The sequence below is a fragment of the Parasteatoda tepidariorum genome, chromosome 10, assembly GCF_043381705.1.
Source record: "Parasteatoda tepidariorum isolate YZ-2023 chromosome 10, CAS_Ptep_4.0, whole genome shotgun sequence".
In the NCBI taxonomy this organism is placed as follows: Eukaryota; Metazoa; Arthropoda; class Arachnida; order Araneae; family Theridiidae; genus Parasteatoda; species Parasteatoda tepidariorum.
In genome coordinates this window covers 66,968,951-66,985,304 of record NC_092213.1, presented here as the reverse complement: position 1 = coordinate 66,985,304, position 16,354 = coordinate 66,968,951, and the positions used below count along the sequence as shown (strand labels likewise).

General features: G+C 26.1%; 1 protein-coding gene across 3 annotated transcripts; it reads left to right on the top strand.

The window, feature by feature from the left end:
* The first annotated feature begins 35 nt into the window (after positions 1-35).
* Positions 36-14,601, top strand: LOC107447156 (sugar transporter SWEET1). Of its 3 annotated transcripts, none has more exons than XM_016062000.3 (8): positions 36-199; positions 1,440-1,502; positions 2,754-2,849; positions 6,709-6,786; positions 8,023-8,146; positions 9,526-9,684; positions 10,298-10,417; positions 12,772-14,601. In XM_016062000.3, exons 3-8 carry the CDS (start codon positions 2,782-2,784, stop codon positions 12,871-12,873), a joined length of 651 nt encoding a protein of 216 aa, XP_015917486.1. In that variant the 5' UTR covers positions 36-199; positions 1,440-1,502; positions 2,754-2,781; the 3' UTR covers positions 12,874-14,601. The 3 variants fall into 3 exon arrangements, with proteins under 3 accessions (XP_015917486.1, XP_015917487.1, XP_015917488.1); XM_016062001.3 differs by having other exon boundaries at positions 46-199; positions 1,440-1,521; positions 12,772-14,392; XM_016062002.3 differs by lacking the exon at positions 1,440-1,502 and having other exon boundaries at positions 60-199; positions 12,772-12,895.
* The last annotated feature ends 1,753 nt before the right edge of the window (positions 14,602-16,354 follow it).

Below are 16,354 nucleotides of genomic sequence, written 5' to 3'. Positions count from 1 at the left end.
ATTCCAAAACACCAAATATTTATTTTCTTTTTTTTGTTCAACGTCGTCGTGACATCTTTTGAAGTCCTGTTTTCAAGTTGATTCTAATGCCTGATTATTTGGTAGCGGTGGAAAATTCTTTACTCATGATTCTTTAATTTGATTTTGTGCAGAAGAAATATCAAGATTGCCGGTTCCTTTGTCAATCAGAATATAATATGTAAGTATCAAGTTTATTTACCTTTTAATCCAATTTGTAATTCTTGGTAGCTAATCATTTAAAAATAAATTTTTGTTTTAAATTAAATTCGTTAGAAAATTTAAAAACGAGTATTTTATCTGTAATTTTTTTGAATTGTTGTGAAAACAAATAAATTTCTTAAGAAAATCTTCCTTGAAAACATTTTGAATTAACTGTAAAAATATTTGAAAAATCTAGAGACATAATCCACAATTTTTAATAATTATAATTCACTATTGGACTTGAACCCAAAATAAAACACTATTCTTATAAGTTTATTTTATATTTATTAAACTAAAAGATTCGTTCGCTCTTCCAGTAACTTAAAAAATTTATGTCACTTTTGTTACAAAAAAGTTAAGGAAATTGCTTTTTTTTTTCTGTCACTATTTTATGTAAGTAAAATATTCTGATGGTTACTTGCAGAATATTTTACTGACAGTAAAACTAAGACCAAAAATACAATTTTTGGTCTTAGTTTTACTACCATTTTCTAAAGTTTTTGTCAGTGCTTGTGGACCCTGATTAATGTGCATAATAAATGGAATAAAATAAACTAAATTATGTGTATTTAAGAAAATTATCACTTTTTTTCATTGACTTTGCACGAAATTTTAAGTACTGTTTGAGAAAAAAAGATCCACGTTCTCTATCAAACTCTTCATAACAAAGTCTTGTCAATTGATATTTTTTAGATTAATAAAAACATTTATAATTCCGCTTTTAACAATTTTAACTAACCCTCTGGAACAAGATGTGCCCTATTTTTTAATTCAGTTCTGGACTGGGTTACACGAGTATGTGACTTGTTGGATAACTTTTTGTTATGAGAGTATTCACTGTTGTAAATTTTTAACTTAGCTTTTATTGTACATAAAATTCCTAATTGCATATTTTTATCGTTTATCGATATAGCACATAATCAATTTAATTAATTTTAAAGCATGGATATGTTATAAATTTTTAATTTTTTTGATCAAGTTGCATTAATGTTAAAATCTTCTTCTCAATTTATACAATATTTCTTGCAAATATTTTATTACACATAAATAAGTAACTGAATCTTTAAATTTTCTCAATAAATTTTTATAACCCTGTTTACATTCCTTGTTATAATCCTATCATATTATTTCTATATGTGTACTAATCATCCTAAATTGTATGTCTTTTTAATACTTTACATAAATCATTTAAAGAAAAAGAATATTATCTCTTTTAGATAATACTTGACATTCATTATTAATACTGAGGTACTTCACTTGCACTTCAAGTAGTTTATCAGGTATTGGTATTATATTCAGGTCTGTTTATATATTTTTCGAATTTGTCTATTTTTCAGTTTTCATTCTGAATAAAACTTCTTAAAACTAATAATTAATAATTTGTTTAATATTTTTGTAACATTGATAACTTAGCTAATTAACTAATTAAAAATGGTACAGGTATTAAAAATGAGTTAATTTATTCTGTGCTTATTTTTTATGGATGATAATTTTTTAATTAAAAAAAATCTCAATAAACAATGAAGAATATTTATTAGTAATAAAATTAGAAAACTAATAGATATGAAGCCAAATAGAACTCTCAAATAAAACTTGTTTGTTTATAATTTTAAAAATGTTAGGTAATTTTTCTGCATTCTCCAACTTTATTTTTGCAAATTAATCTACTTGAATCATTTGAACACGTCATCCAACCATGACCAAGCACTATTTTTAAGACTTTATCTCTTAATGGTTATGACAGTAATGCAACATAATTTTGATCTTAATTAAAGGAAGTTTCAGCCATGACAAATTTAACATGCACTTTGCTGCATCAGCATTTTGTCAGCTGTCAAGTGTTGTGTATGCATTTTGTCAGCTGTCAGGATCAATGTATGATTACTTTTATGTTTTTCAAAATTCAATTTTTTGATTTGTAATATGCTAGAAACAGTTTTTATAAATATTTTTACCGAGTGCTATTTTAATTAATCAAATGCTTGATTTTATAAATTTTTTTTTGTTAAGTCTAAGATAGTGTAACTATTTCTTTCCGGGTAATGTATTTGAGCTGAAAATATTGACAACAAAACCGCTGACTTGTAATTTTGTACTTATAGCACAAAAAACCTAACATTATTTGATAGTTTTTAGAAACTTCATCTTACATTGTTTTTTAAATACATTTTTAAAATCAAATATTATGAATGATTTTTAAAAATTAAAAAAAAAATTATTAAAAAGTAATTATTAAAAAAATAAATACTATGTTAGTGATAAATAAATAAAATGGATGAACTTGTGCTACAGTTATGCATTACGAATTTCAATTGAATACATGTTCTATTAACATTTAAAAGTTTAGATAACAAAGAATTTCCCATGTATGATTTAATTAATGGGAATAAATTTGAATCACAGAATCTGACATTTGTTTTTTATTTTATTTCTTTATTCATTGCTAGGTTCTTAATGCTACAATAAGTTTTATTTATTTCATAATAAAAATAAACTAAAAATTGCCTACTAAAGTATGTCTGTGATTTCAGAGAAGACTTTTCATGCAATTCAAAAATTATGGATTTGAAAATAGTTGTTGGGAATATAGCTACGTTTTTTACTATAGGTGTTTTTCTAGCTGGCATGTAAGTATAAGCTAATAATTTTTTCCCTCTCTTTCACTACAAATACATCATTTAATACATATGCTATTTTAATTAATAACTGAGTTCCCATGTTGCCAGGAATGCTTAAAATTGTTATAGAATTTTGCCAAAAGCAAATGTAAGCAAACATTGCAATTTCGTAATTTATGTTAACTGTGTGCCAGTGAAGTTGTAATTAAATAAGTCTATTGTATATTCCGTTTATTTTTTGTGAAAATTTGATCGCAACATGGTTACCTTTCCTTAGATTTATTCAAATTAAAATATTTACTTGTTCAATAAACTTTTTTAATAATATTTATTTCAAATCTTTTTTTAAATACAACCAAATTTGCAATTCAATGGTCTGTTTATAATTTATTTTGAAAATTTACCTTTTATGTAAATTAATTTTGCTCTAAATAATCTTAATTGCGAGTAAGGTACGGGAAAGCTCTGTTTCCCGATTCTTGTGCAAATTATTGTTTCTAATTATGATTTATTATGTCCATTCATAGTTTTAAAATAGACGCGTTGAATATTCAGGTAGTGAAATATTGTAACTAACAAAATGTAGTAATTGAAAAACAAAATTATAAAAAAATTAGTTCTGTTGATTGTCTCACTATTATATCATATTTTGTTATAAGACATAAGAACTTAAAAGTACGAAGGTGTGTTGTAAAATGTACGAGGACTATGATACAATAAAAAAAGTATGAATCAAATATTAATTAGAGAATTAACACCTATTTAACTTCGAGTAAAAAAAAAGCTTGTGGGCTGATCTACAGCCCACTAAAAACCATTAAAGAATTGAAATTTAATGTGCTGAAAGAGCCATTTTCAATTATGAACTTAATGTAAGTTTTAAGTTGTAGTAATTAAGTGCTTTGTTTGCATTTTTTTTTTACTTAAATTAATGATTATTTATCAATTTTGTAGAAAAATCTATTTATCTCTCATGATCTTCATTTCATAAGCTTATGCTTGACTTGATATCAAAAGTAATAAAGAATTGAATAAATAAAACAAAACTGAACAAATAAGTGAGAGAGAGAGATTAGATTCCCACAGAAATAAATATAACACTCATATTTAAAATTTTAAAAAATATATGAGACTCAAGTGATATGAGCTGTTATGTGATTTAAGGTCATCATTATATATTGTTAGCAAGTAAAATTACTTTATCATTTCTTATTGAGTCCCACGTTCTTTTTTTCTTGTGCTCTCAATTATTTTTCAAATCCAGATAATTGTTGTGATTAAAATATTAACAGAATGATCTTTTTTTTCCCCTCTTTTTAAAAATATCAGCATAAAAAAAGGATGTGAGGCAAACAAAGAGGAAAAATTTAGTGAGAAAGTCATTAAGTCTTTTTCAGTTAGAGGTCTACATTCACCTTAATATGTATTTTTTACTTTTAATAAATTTAAAGAATAATTTATTAAATTTAATTCATTATTAGACTATGACCATGATATAATGTATTTTAAATCAGACTAGATTCAATTTTAACGCTGTATTACTATTATAAAAATGACTTTATAAGATATGTTTTAGTAATCTTTCGTCAAACATTAGAAAACTTAAAAAAAGATCATTGCTCAAGTATTAAGTAGCTTTTTCATCATTTTTGTTGGTCAATGAAACGCAAAGAGAGAGAGAACTCATTAGTTAGAGCATTATAGTAGTTATAATCTCAATATTGTACAGTGCGCAAAAAAGGGACTACCCTAAATAACTTTTGATCTAATGAGTGGATCTTCATGTTCTAGGACTCAATCTTAATTTTTAATGGTTTAAGGAAATGACCTCAAATATGCTAAATAATTAATGCAGACAATATTTCAAATTATGAAATCAAACACAAAATTGTATTTTCTCTTAATGAACATACCTTTTTTTCGACAGATTCGAATTTCTGACCCTTAAAAATTCAGGGGGGAGACAGAATCTGGGAAATGGGGTCACAACAGTTTGATCGGGAGAGCGGACCAAAGTTTACTCTTCTCAATGTTAATTTTATTTTTTTCGTATTTCACCTTATCTTGAGAAGTTTTTAAGTAAACTGAAAATTTTTTGCCCAGAATTATAAAATCCATTAATTTAAAAATGATTCCCTCCAAAAATAACTTTTATTGTATATTAATATTTTTTATTATTTTATTTAATAATAGTAAAAAAAAAATTTTATTGTCATTTACATCATTTTAAAAAACATAATTTTACATGGTAAAAAACAAAATTCAAGCAAAATTGGTTGAATAGTTCTTGAGAAATTGAATTTTTAATAAGTAAAATTTTTAAATTTTGATATACTTACTCACTGTAGGGTGACCTGGGGTAATTCTTGATCAAAAAATGCAAACATCTATTTTGTGAAAAAACTATTCACGATAGAATTTTAATATTTACTGGTAGTTTGAGGCTATATGAGATGAGTCCTATGCTACCTTCTTTTGTTTGAAAATCTAATTACAATTTAAAAGATTTTAAATCTTTAGTGATCAGGAATTACCCCTTCTCTTGATCATTTCTGGGGTAATTCCTGATCACTTCTGGGGCAATTACAGATCACCAATTTTTATAGTAAAGGGACCGTTTAAAAATAATTAAACAATGGTAATTAATAAATAAGACATCAAGATCAAACAAATAAACCAAAAAGATATGTTTAAGCAGCCAATAAAACGATTTATTTAAGAGCAAGAATAAAGATTAACGCTTTAAATTTTCCAAAAATCTTTGCAACGTGCCATACATTTTAGGCAAGCAGTCAACTCATGCTCATGTTCTGCTGGAATATAAGAAAGAGTTTCCACATGGGTTTCTTTTGCTGGAATTTTTATCTCCATTAAATGAGAGTGTAGTTTAGTAAGGTATGTCATCAGCCCTCACACTGAAATTTTCATTTTCAATCATTAAAAGAAATTCACTAATTTTGCTTTCTATAAGCTTAGTATCATTTTCAGATTCATAATTTCTCACCATACTTATATTAGGCTAATTTATAAACATAAAAATTATTCTAACAATGTACACACATAAAATTAAGATGGAAGAAAGGTAAGACAAACCAGAAATGGTGCAAATCAGAACACATTTGTCTTGCTTACAGTTGAAAACAAATTTTGCGATTGCAGCTAAAATATATTTTATAGTTGTTCCACTTAATAAATTTGAACTGTCATTTAAGAAAAGACAATTAGCTATTTTAATACTATTTATAAAAAGAAATGACAATGATCAGGAATTACCCCAGTGATCAATAATTACCCCATCTGTAGGGGGCAACATTTGATATAGTTTCCTGTAATCAATTATAATGTTTACAATAGATGTGAAGCAATTAAACAAAAGCTTACACTATTTTCATATCAAAGAAAAAGAAAGTAACTCAAAATATTTATTAATTAGAGAAGGAGGGGGATCTTTGCAGAAATGTGCACATTTTGAAACCCATCTTTGAAATGCAAAATACAGAGAGCAGTTTAAAAGATACTCATTTTGTTACATTAAACAAAAAAATATTATTAAGTAAATGTAGTTATACTTTAGTAAAGTGTACAAGCATTCTTGTCCATGTCTCAAATTTCAAGAAAGAAATTTTTTTTAAAATAAAACTTAGGTGATCATTATTTACCCCAGAAACAGAGTGATCGTGAATTACCCCGGGTCACCCTACTTAACTTTTTAAAATTAGTAAGTTTTAGCCTTATATCTCACTTCAATTTTAGTTTTTAACTGTTGCTGTTATTCATTCTAAATTATGCTTCTGGTTTCATTTTATGATTAAACCATTTTTTTTTTCTTTACTAGCATGTGTAACATAAAATTTCTATATTTTTGCAGTGAAATTTGCCGTAAAATATGGTTAAAGAAGTCAACAAATGATATATCGGCTTTGCCTTTTCTTTGTGGTTTAGTGAGGTAAAAAAAATTGTTTTTTTACTATTTCTATTGTCATATTAAATTTATGCATATTAAATTTATCATACTTTATTCAAAATGTCATATTAAATTTATGAGTATACTTTCTCAAAATTGGGATGGGGAAAAAAAAAATTTTTTTGCTCTTTTGTGAAATTATAATTTAAATATTTTACGTTGATAGAATTAAATGAATATGTATTATTGAAACTTTGGAAGAGATCTACAAATTCCAGTTACCATTGCACAAATTTGCAGGTTCTATCAATTCAAATGTCTTAATTGCTTGCTCTAAGTTCCATCTTTCAATAAAATGATTTTAATTTATCAGCCTCTGATCTTAGAAAAAAGCTTAAAACCTTGCATATGATCATTATATTTCTTTTTCGATATTTGTTGAATTCAAAATAATACTTGTTTTTATGTAATTTCATAAATGCAAAAAGCTGTTAATAATAATAGCCGTAAATAACTTTTTAATTTTATAAAGTGCTGGCTTCTGGAAATGCGTAACTTTTGTAGACTCCTAGGTAATTTACAATATCCAAAAAAAAAAAAAGGATGTTTTTTTAGAAACATGAAATTGCATTAATGATAATAATTTTTTTATTTTATAATTTTATTTTGTAGACTTTTGTATTGATCTAAATATATAACATTTAAAAAAATCCTCACAAGGTCAAAAAGAAAAGAAAAAAAATACTAGAGAATTTAATTTTAGTAAATTAAAAAAAAAATGTCCTCAAATAGTGCGTTTTTTAGCTAACCTGGTAAATAATTTAAAAGTTCATATTAATGATAAGTAGCCATGAGGCTCAAAGTAAATAAGTATAGCATCTTTTTATTAAGTACAAAGTAAATAAGTATAGCATTAAAATTTAATAAATATATATAAAATTTGTTGATAAAAATGAGTTTAATTACCTGTGTTCAATCTTCATTTTCAAATGAACTTTTTTTTTTTTTAAATTTGCAGCTACAAGTCAGTGGACTAATTTACTGATATAATCTGCATTAAAAAATTATGGCTCCTTTTTTTAGGAGAAAATTTAGAAAATAAAGTTCATAAAATATGCACATAAATTTTAATGCTTCATATGAAACTTAAATATTGAAATTTATAAAGTTTAAGTACTTTATATAAAATAAAATAAATTTTATACTTATAAAATTAAGTAAGAAGTTTATAAAATTTACATTGTTTCCAAATTTAAACCCTGACTTACATTTTTCTAGCTGTTCGTTTTGGTTGAGGTATGGACTCTTACGAGGAGACTCTGCTCTCATACTTGTAAATTTTGTTGGAGGCTGCCTGCAAATTTTATACATTGTGTGGTATGCCAAATTCACTCTTAGTAAAGTAAGTTTTTTTGCTTTCTCTTTTTTTTTAATAAACTAATTGCAATTATTTTTATTCTTTAAAAATACATTATACAGAGGTATTTTCAATACTTAAGTATGATAATAGTAGTACTTCAGTTTCATCACTCTAAATTGTACAATGGCTATTGGGGATGGTCTGGAAAATATCTCTTCAGATGATCTGAAGACATTTTGTCACAATTTTGATACTATGAAGAGGGGGTGGCTTGTCCACTTTGGTACGCCTATGCACAAGGTATTTTCAAGCAAAATTTTTCTAGTCATTTACAAATAATATACAGGGTGGTTACAAAACATGAAAATTTATTCATCAGGAAAAATCTGGGCAAGGTCATGGAATTTTAGCCAATATAATCAGGGGAAATCACTGACTACCTGATTCCTATCTCATTCTATGTTGAGTTTATTCATGTTATAGTTAGCAGAGAAAAATAGAGTTTAATTATCAACTTTAGTAACATGTAAAAGTGTTTTGTAATGTACTTATGAATAGTGTGCAATGAAAAGAAAAAGCAGAACACCCTGTATGACTTTTGATGGAGTGATCATTCATCACTTGGTCTAAATCTTAATGGCTTAAAGGGGTGATCTCAAATATGCTAATTAAGAAGTGAAAATAATATTTTCAGTTACAAAATCAGACTCAAAAATGTACTTTATAAATAAACATACCTTCTTTTTTTTTGTCAAATTTGAATTCCTTATCATCCAAACTTGGAAGGGGAGACACAATCTGAAAAATATGGACACAATAATTTATTAAAGCCAGTCCCAAGTTCGGACCCTTTAATGTTAATTTTTATGGAGTTCACTGCATCTCAAGAGCATTTTAAGCAAATTTTAAAAAAAATTTCCCACAATTATAAAAATTCATAATGGAACTCACCCTTCAATTTCTCCAAAAAGTGTAATTCACACCCATGACTTTTTTCCATTTATTAGTAAGGGGGCAAAATTTTATTAAATTCTTTTTATTGATATGCTTTTAAACTTTGATAAAATAGAAAGTTCTAAATATTTAGACTAGAAAACATAGAGCGCTTAATTTTGTTTTTAAATTTATGCCCAACAAAAATTTTAATTTACTGTGATAGTGATTTTATTGAAGGATGGTTTCAGTATGTTTTGATATTGTAATAATTCCGTTCCTGCAGATTTAATTTTAAATCCAATGATTTTATTAGTTGTGGCCATTGTAATTAAAAATAATGATTATTTTGGAAAATGACAGCAAAATACAAGCTTTTACTTAGAAATAAACCGAATTGTTTCATTCCTCTGTATTATATTCTTGGATTAAGTTTCTTTCCCTTTTTATTTTATTGAAACATAAAGCAAATAAATGTTTTCTTTCAGGCCAGGTTTACAAAACAATTGCTTGCAACCTTATTTGTCATAGGAATTCTATATTCCTATACTACTTATTTTGCCTCTCCTGAAGAAGCGGAATATTTTGCTGGAATAGCTGCATGTGGTGCTGGAGTGGTTTTTATGGCCTCCCCATTAGCAGCTGTGGTATTTTATTTTTTTTACTTTTACCTATAATAAGAGAACATATATTTTTTACCTATACCCTTGGTAGCAGAAATCTTCCAGCATGGCAGTGAGTCCTGCCGATTATTACAACATCTGCAAATTATTTTTTATTTGAATTTTTTTTTAAACGAAGAAATTGTATAAAAATTGCTGAGGTCAATGTTTAAAACATCTCTTAGCTTCTTTCTAATAAAAATTAAAAAGCAGAATAGAGAAAACCCAGCAAAGAGTAAAAAGTAAAGAATTTCTTTTTTCTGTTTGATTACAGGTTTCACTTATTTTGTTTTTTCATTACCATTGAATAAAATTCAACTTAAATTTGATTAACATATAGTTTTTAAGTATAATTTTTAAGGACCTTATGTTTGCGAATTTTGTTAGATTAAGCTAAATTTTTTACAAACTTTTTGTCTGACTGTGTTGAAGTTGGAGACAATTTGGATTTAGCAAGATAGTGCTGCTCATTCATTCAATAAATTCTGCTACCAAACCTATACCTATATTTTTATATATTATTATTTTTACCTCTACTTTACCTATAATAAGATAAATGTTTTTCATGTCTAAGCTAAAATTTGACTAAATTATTTAGGCTCATGTTTTAAGGACTAAGAATGTTGATACTCTACCCTTCATGATGATAATGTGTACATTTATTATGGCTACATTGTGGTTTTTGTATGGAGTTCTAGTTGAAGATAAATTTGTACAGGTATTTAACAGTTCTGCTATTGTTCAGTAAACAAATGCCTAATTAAACAAATTTTTAATTTAAATTGCTTAAACTATTATTAATTGTAATCATAAGTTTAAATAGGGAAAAAATCTTTTATTGTTGTGTCTTTGATTTTTTTATCCTTGTTCTTTGCTTTTATATTTTCTTATTTCTTATTATTTGAAATGATTAATATTTAGTTTTACTTCTATAATCAATTTTTATGTGTAGACTATTGAGATTGATCTTTATCTTGATAATAAGTGCTATAATTTAACGTTAAAAAATATTATTCAATTCATTTTTTAATACTATGTTGTTCAAGTGACACTTATACAATGAATTTCATCAAAAAAAATTAAAGATGGAGATGATTTACATGTTAGCAAAAGAAACTAGATGCTTGTAAATGACTTAAATAAAATAATATGTTATCAAGAATTTACTTTTACTATAAAATTTATCTTAGTAACATGTAATTATATAATTTTTGCTTTTGGTGTTTTATTTTTAATGGCTAGAAAAAAGAATTATATAAAATACTAGTTTTTATAATTGGTGTTTTATGTAATCAAACAAGAGTCTTTTTGCTCGTAAAAAAGTTGAATTTAGTTTATTATCATTCATATTATTCTGAATTCAATTAATTGATTTGAGGAGCATTTAAAAATATTTTAGAAACCATACATACCTTTACCTAAAATATTACTAAATAGGACTGAGTGACACATTTCAAAATATCAATGTTATGCAATCATCGCCAATCCGATGTTTGGAATGTCAATTTTTCGAAGCGTTGTGAATTGTGATTGACCGAGATGTGTACAGTGTTTTTTGATGCATTGTTAACATTGATGTCTACATGTGCAATGATGAGCATTGTTCCTGATAATACATTGATGTTTACAAGTGCATTCATAGAACACTTCTCCCGATCTGACATCAATGTTCACATGCTCACGTGAAGAGTATTTTCCTCCCATCGTAAGTCAGCAATGGTCGTTATCTTTTCGTGTGCTTCTTCCGTTGTGACACATCATTTTGCTGGCTTGATTAATCTTGATGAGAATCGAAGTGTTGTTAAATATCTTAGTTATGGAAACATGTTTTTTTATTATTGAATTATTAATTAATATTGAGATCACCTCTTTAGTTATTCAGAAATATTAGAAAATAATACAATCTTTATTAATTAAAAAATGTCAGTTTTTAATATTTTAGTTTCATTCAAGGATTCATTTTACTTTTTAACTCATTCCTCTTTTTTCAATAAATATTGATAGTAATGAACTAAAATTAAGTTGTTATTGACTCGAAAGTTATGCATTATCATCATCTGTTCCTAAGTTTTCATTCTGTCTCAATCTAACAGCAATTTTTTTAATGAAGATTTTTATGAATGCTGTGTGTTTTAATTTTGACTTTATATTTGTAATTACTAATTTAATGATGTAGGCTACTACATGTTATTTTTTGCTGCATGCCCCTCCTTTCCTCGTACACAAGTTGTTCTGTTTTCTTTTTTCCCCTTCTTTTTCTATGTGTTAGGTCGCTGATGTGGGCTATTGATTTTTTCCTTAAAGAAATGCAATTTATTGTTGATAACTCTACAAATTTATTGCATTTTTAGTAAGGTAACTAAACTGAAGATTGAGTTATACAGGAAGAATATAATTCTCTTAATCAATCAGTCAAGAAGTGCAAGAATTAAAAATTATGCAATACTAAATGTTAAACAGTAATGTAATGAACCATCGTGATGTATTGAAAAATCACAGTGTTAGAGAGGCGATGCCAAAATCTTAACATCACCCAGTCCTATTATAAATACTAAAATTTATTTACGTAAATTATGTGTATAATCCAAATATATTACTACAGCACTTACCAGTTTGTATCATTGGTTAATGTAATCAGCCATTTATTGTGATAAAATGTCCAATTACAAAATCATTATGTATAATAAAGTTAAAATCTCATCAGTTATCAGACTTATGATCGCTGAATTCCGAAATCAAAACTATTTAATTAATATTGAAATTCACTGTAAGTGAGGTAGAGTCTCTGAGTTGAGGGAGAGTAAAGCCCATTGTTTTATATTTATTTTCTAAGAAACGTTTATTCAGAGATGTCAAATAATGTTCTTCTTCACTTTAGTGAATAATTAATTTTCATCATTCTTGTAAAGAAATGAAATTTAAAATTTGTTAGAATGTGGAGGAATTGAGAATTTTTTTTAATCCTAACTGCTTTCTTGTTATAAATTTTGGAAAGCTTTGAGTCTAATTCAAGACACCCTGCATAGTGTATAATTCACATTCATTTTTATTGAAAGCATAATTTTTTTTCAGGTTCCAAATTTTCTTGGTGCAGTGCTGGCTTTAGCTCAATTAAGTCTTTTTGCCATGTATCCAAACAAAAAAATGTATTTAGAATTAGGGAATGTTGCATGACATAAAAAGAAGTGAACTTTGTTATTGTTGTAAATGCACAATTGTTTATATAGGGTGATTTTACTAACATGGACCATATGTCTTATTCAGGAGGATAAGGCTAGAATTTCAGACAATTTTTTTTTAACTAGCTTTGTGTTTGTTGTTGGTGTGCCATGAAATAATTAAAGTATTAGTGACAATAATTAGAGTACTTAAATATCATTAAAAACAACATTTGAAATTACAAATGGCAAATATTTTATTAAATCCTATTCTTTTTTCAGTGTAACTATGCTACACCTTAATCAGTAGAATAAAAAGTACGGCAGTTTAAATGTGACAGTGGTTATGTCAGACTACAGAGATAAATGAACTGTTAAAGGTTTTAGCAGGATATTTATCTCTAGTATGACCAACTTATGTTAAATTAAATCATTTCGGTTTGATCATCCCTGCCTTTTATCCTACTGATGAAAATGTGCCATTGTGACACCAATAAGTTAATGAAAAAATTACCATTTGAAATTTTGAATGTTGTTTATAATGAAATTTAATGCTATCACAATTACTTACTCTAGTAATTTTCTAAGTATAGTATTTATTACTAAATTACATGTTTAAATATTTCAACTTTTTAAATTTGAAATATGTCACAAAGTTTGCTTACTGTTAATGGGTTTTTTTTTTTTTAGTAAAGTGTTATTTTAGTATGTATGACTTTTATATTTTATGTAATATAAATCTGTTGTATTCAAACGAAAAATTAAATTTTCTTTGAAAGCATGATAATAGAAATTTTAATAATATCATTATTTGCTTGTATATGAAGGTTGTAGAAACAATGTTAAGGAGATACAATAGTATTATTCTTAGTTTATCATGAAAGCACAAACAGCACTGATTGAAACAGTTCATCATTAAGGAGTATTTTTTAATTGTGATATGAGGTATGTAGTCATTATTTTTGCTTCTTAAGTTTATTTGTATCAAGTAGCTAATTACAATTATAATCAGCATGAAGCATTAATTTCAAACATAATTTAATCTCACGAAGCATTAATTTCAAACAAGGTTTACAAGGCCTTAAAAAAGTGCTTAAGTTTTATTCAAATTTTCAAGGGCTCCTAAATTTTTTTCTAAATAATTTTTAGTCCTTGAAAAAGGAACATATTTGACACCAAAACAAAAATTCTATGTTCATAAATTTTTTAAATTATCCACAATTCATGTATTCACTGCTTTCAGTTCTGACATCAAATGTTAACTTTACACTTGTTACTGATATAGCATAAATGTGCTTATCATTATTTGGCAATTCCTAAAGTATCTAACAACTGTAATTTTTTCATTGATGAAATATGAGGAAAATAGAACTGAAAACGAAAATATATACCTTAAAAAAAAACTGAGTTGAATCTTTTTGTTTATAAAATATCTTTAAAATTTTTAGACATGATGCTTAGCTTGTGACTTTAGATTTACTCAAATTATCTTCAAGTGGTTTCTAATAGGGTCTGCAAAATGTGAAAAAAAGAAAGACTTTTATTTATTTAAATATTTTTTGTGTTTTTTATGTTCTTTAATTGTTTTCGTCTTCTTTAAATATTTCTTCAATTTTGAAAAGAATTTTTTTCTTCTTTTCTTCAATTTAAAAGGTTGTTGAAATTGCTAATTTTTTCTTTAAAAGTTTTAAAGATTTTGAATTTTGTTTTAAATAAAGAGTAAAAACCCTGATACATTTTTTTTTTTAATAATGACATTCAGATCAAGAGTTAATTCCTTGATACAAAAGAACAGCACACTAATTTTTTTTTCTTTCTGAAATATATACATGTGATTTATTTATTGTTAGTGTTATTTTTTTGTTTTAACATATTTATTTGTTAATCTGTTATATTTTTCTTGCTGCAATTATTGTAATACAAAATAACTTATAATATTACATCAATACTGTTTTTAGAATAATTTTTATATATTATAATAGTTATTATATAGTATCTTGGGTATATGATAATAATAATTGCAGTAGAATCTCTTAAATTTAAAACCCAGTGCTCTGAAATTCCGCCAAATTTATATAAAATTCTTGTTAGTATATATATAAAGCATTAACTGCGTGAAAAATGTACATAAGGAAAATTATGTGAAATATCATCAGTTTCGATCAGAATTTCTGATAATACTTTTAAGACTCCTTTATTGAATTATTAAAATTATTTTTAAGTTTCATTAAAAACAGCTTTGAAATTTAAAAATATAGACATTTTAAAAATCAGTTTTCTAAAAGTATTGCAAATATTTATATATTACTTTTTTGTGACTATTATGTGTTAGATATTTGAATTATATTAACTCAAGACGTTCCTTGTACTTATTGATTTACATGGGGATTAGATCTAGTTTATTTTGTTGTTATTTTTATTATTTGTCGTGTCTATTTATTGAAACTGGTGAGCAGGTATCATTTTATTTCTTTATCAAGGCAATGGATTTTGTGCAACTGGGACGTTAAGAAATCCCTTTCAAGTTTATTTATGTATGGTTTTAATTATAAAACCATTTTAATTCTAGTCCATTAATGCAAACATTGGTCCTTTTTATACTTTTTGCATTTACCTCACTATATTCTTCAGTTTCTTCTATGTATTCTGAGCTTGTTTTAAATGGCATCGAATTAATAAGTAACAGTATTAAATATTATGAAACACACGAGGAATTATTAAACATAATATCTTCCTATATGTATTTGGACACCTTTGATATTAAAAAAAGTTATCCAGATTCAATTGTTGGTTGAGCCTGTAATGTGCTATATTGGCATCAGCGGTGCGCAACGTCGGGACTTTTCCATTTGTTACGTACAGATAAGCACATAGTAAACTTTCAACTCACTTCTCCTTAACTACAGGGGGTTGAACCACTGGGTGCTTCAAAATAACACCAATTATATGCAGGAAAGACTATTAAGATTCCTTCATTGAAAAGTAATTATTTCAAGTAATCTGGACATCCTCTTGCACCTAACAGTGCACATGGTGTACCCTCTGTGTTCTAGATGGCGTTGTCATCTTAAAAGTTACATGTCCTTAACTTTTAAAATTGCCGCAATGTAGAAAGCATAATGTCTTCCAAAACAGCACAGTAGTTGTGTGCCTATGTTATGTTCACCTTAAATTCGAATCAAGAGACCTGGTTCGTACCATGAAAATTCGTTCTAGATCACCTGCATAATACAGGGGTGTCCAAATACTAATTGTTATTGAGTGTAAAATTCTGTAATGAAACAAAATTTTAATGGCTGACTGAAAATTATTTTAAGTTAAACATCAATTAACCATTGCATTTTCAAATGTTAAAATTTAAATAAAATATTTATCAGTATCTTGAAAGTGTTTATCAATTTCTACTGTTTGTAATTTTGTTTATTTTTAAAGGGGAAAAAAACATTTTGAAAATCATTTTTTATTTGTTACATTAAAGTTAAATAATTCTGTGATTA

Bases quoted from the DNA above. Each gene is read 5' to 3' on its own strand.
- LOC107447156 (XM_016062000.3), top strand. From the start codon at position 2,782: ATGGATTTGAAAATAGTTGTTGGGAATATAGCTACGTTTTTTACTATA. The intron at 2,850-6,708 runs GTAAGTATAAGC...ATATTTTTGCAG, and splicing joins GGTGTTTTTCTAGCTGGCAT to TGAAATTTGCCGTAAAATAT. The intron at 10,418-12,771 runs GTATTTAACAGT...ATTTTTTTTCAG, and splicing joins TTGAAGATAAATTTGTACAG to GTTCCAAATTTTCTTGGTGC.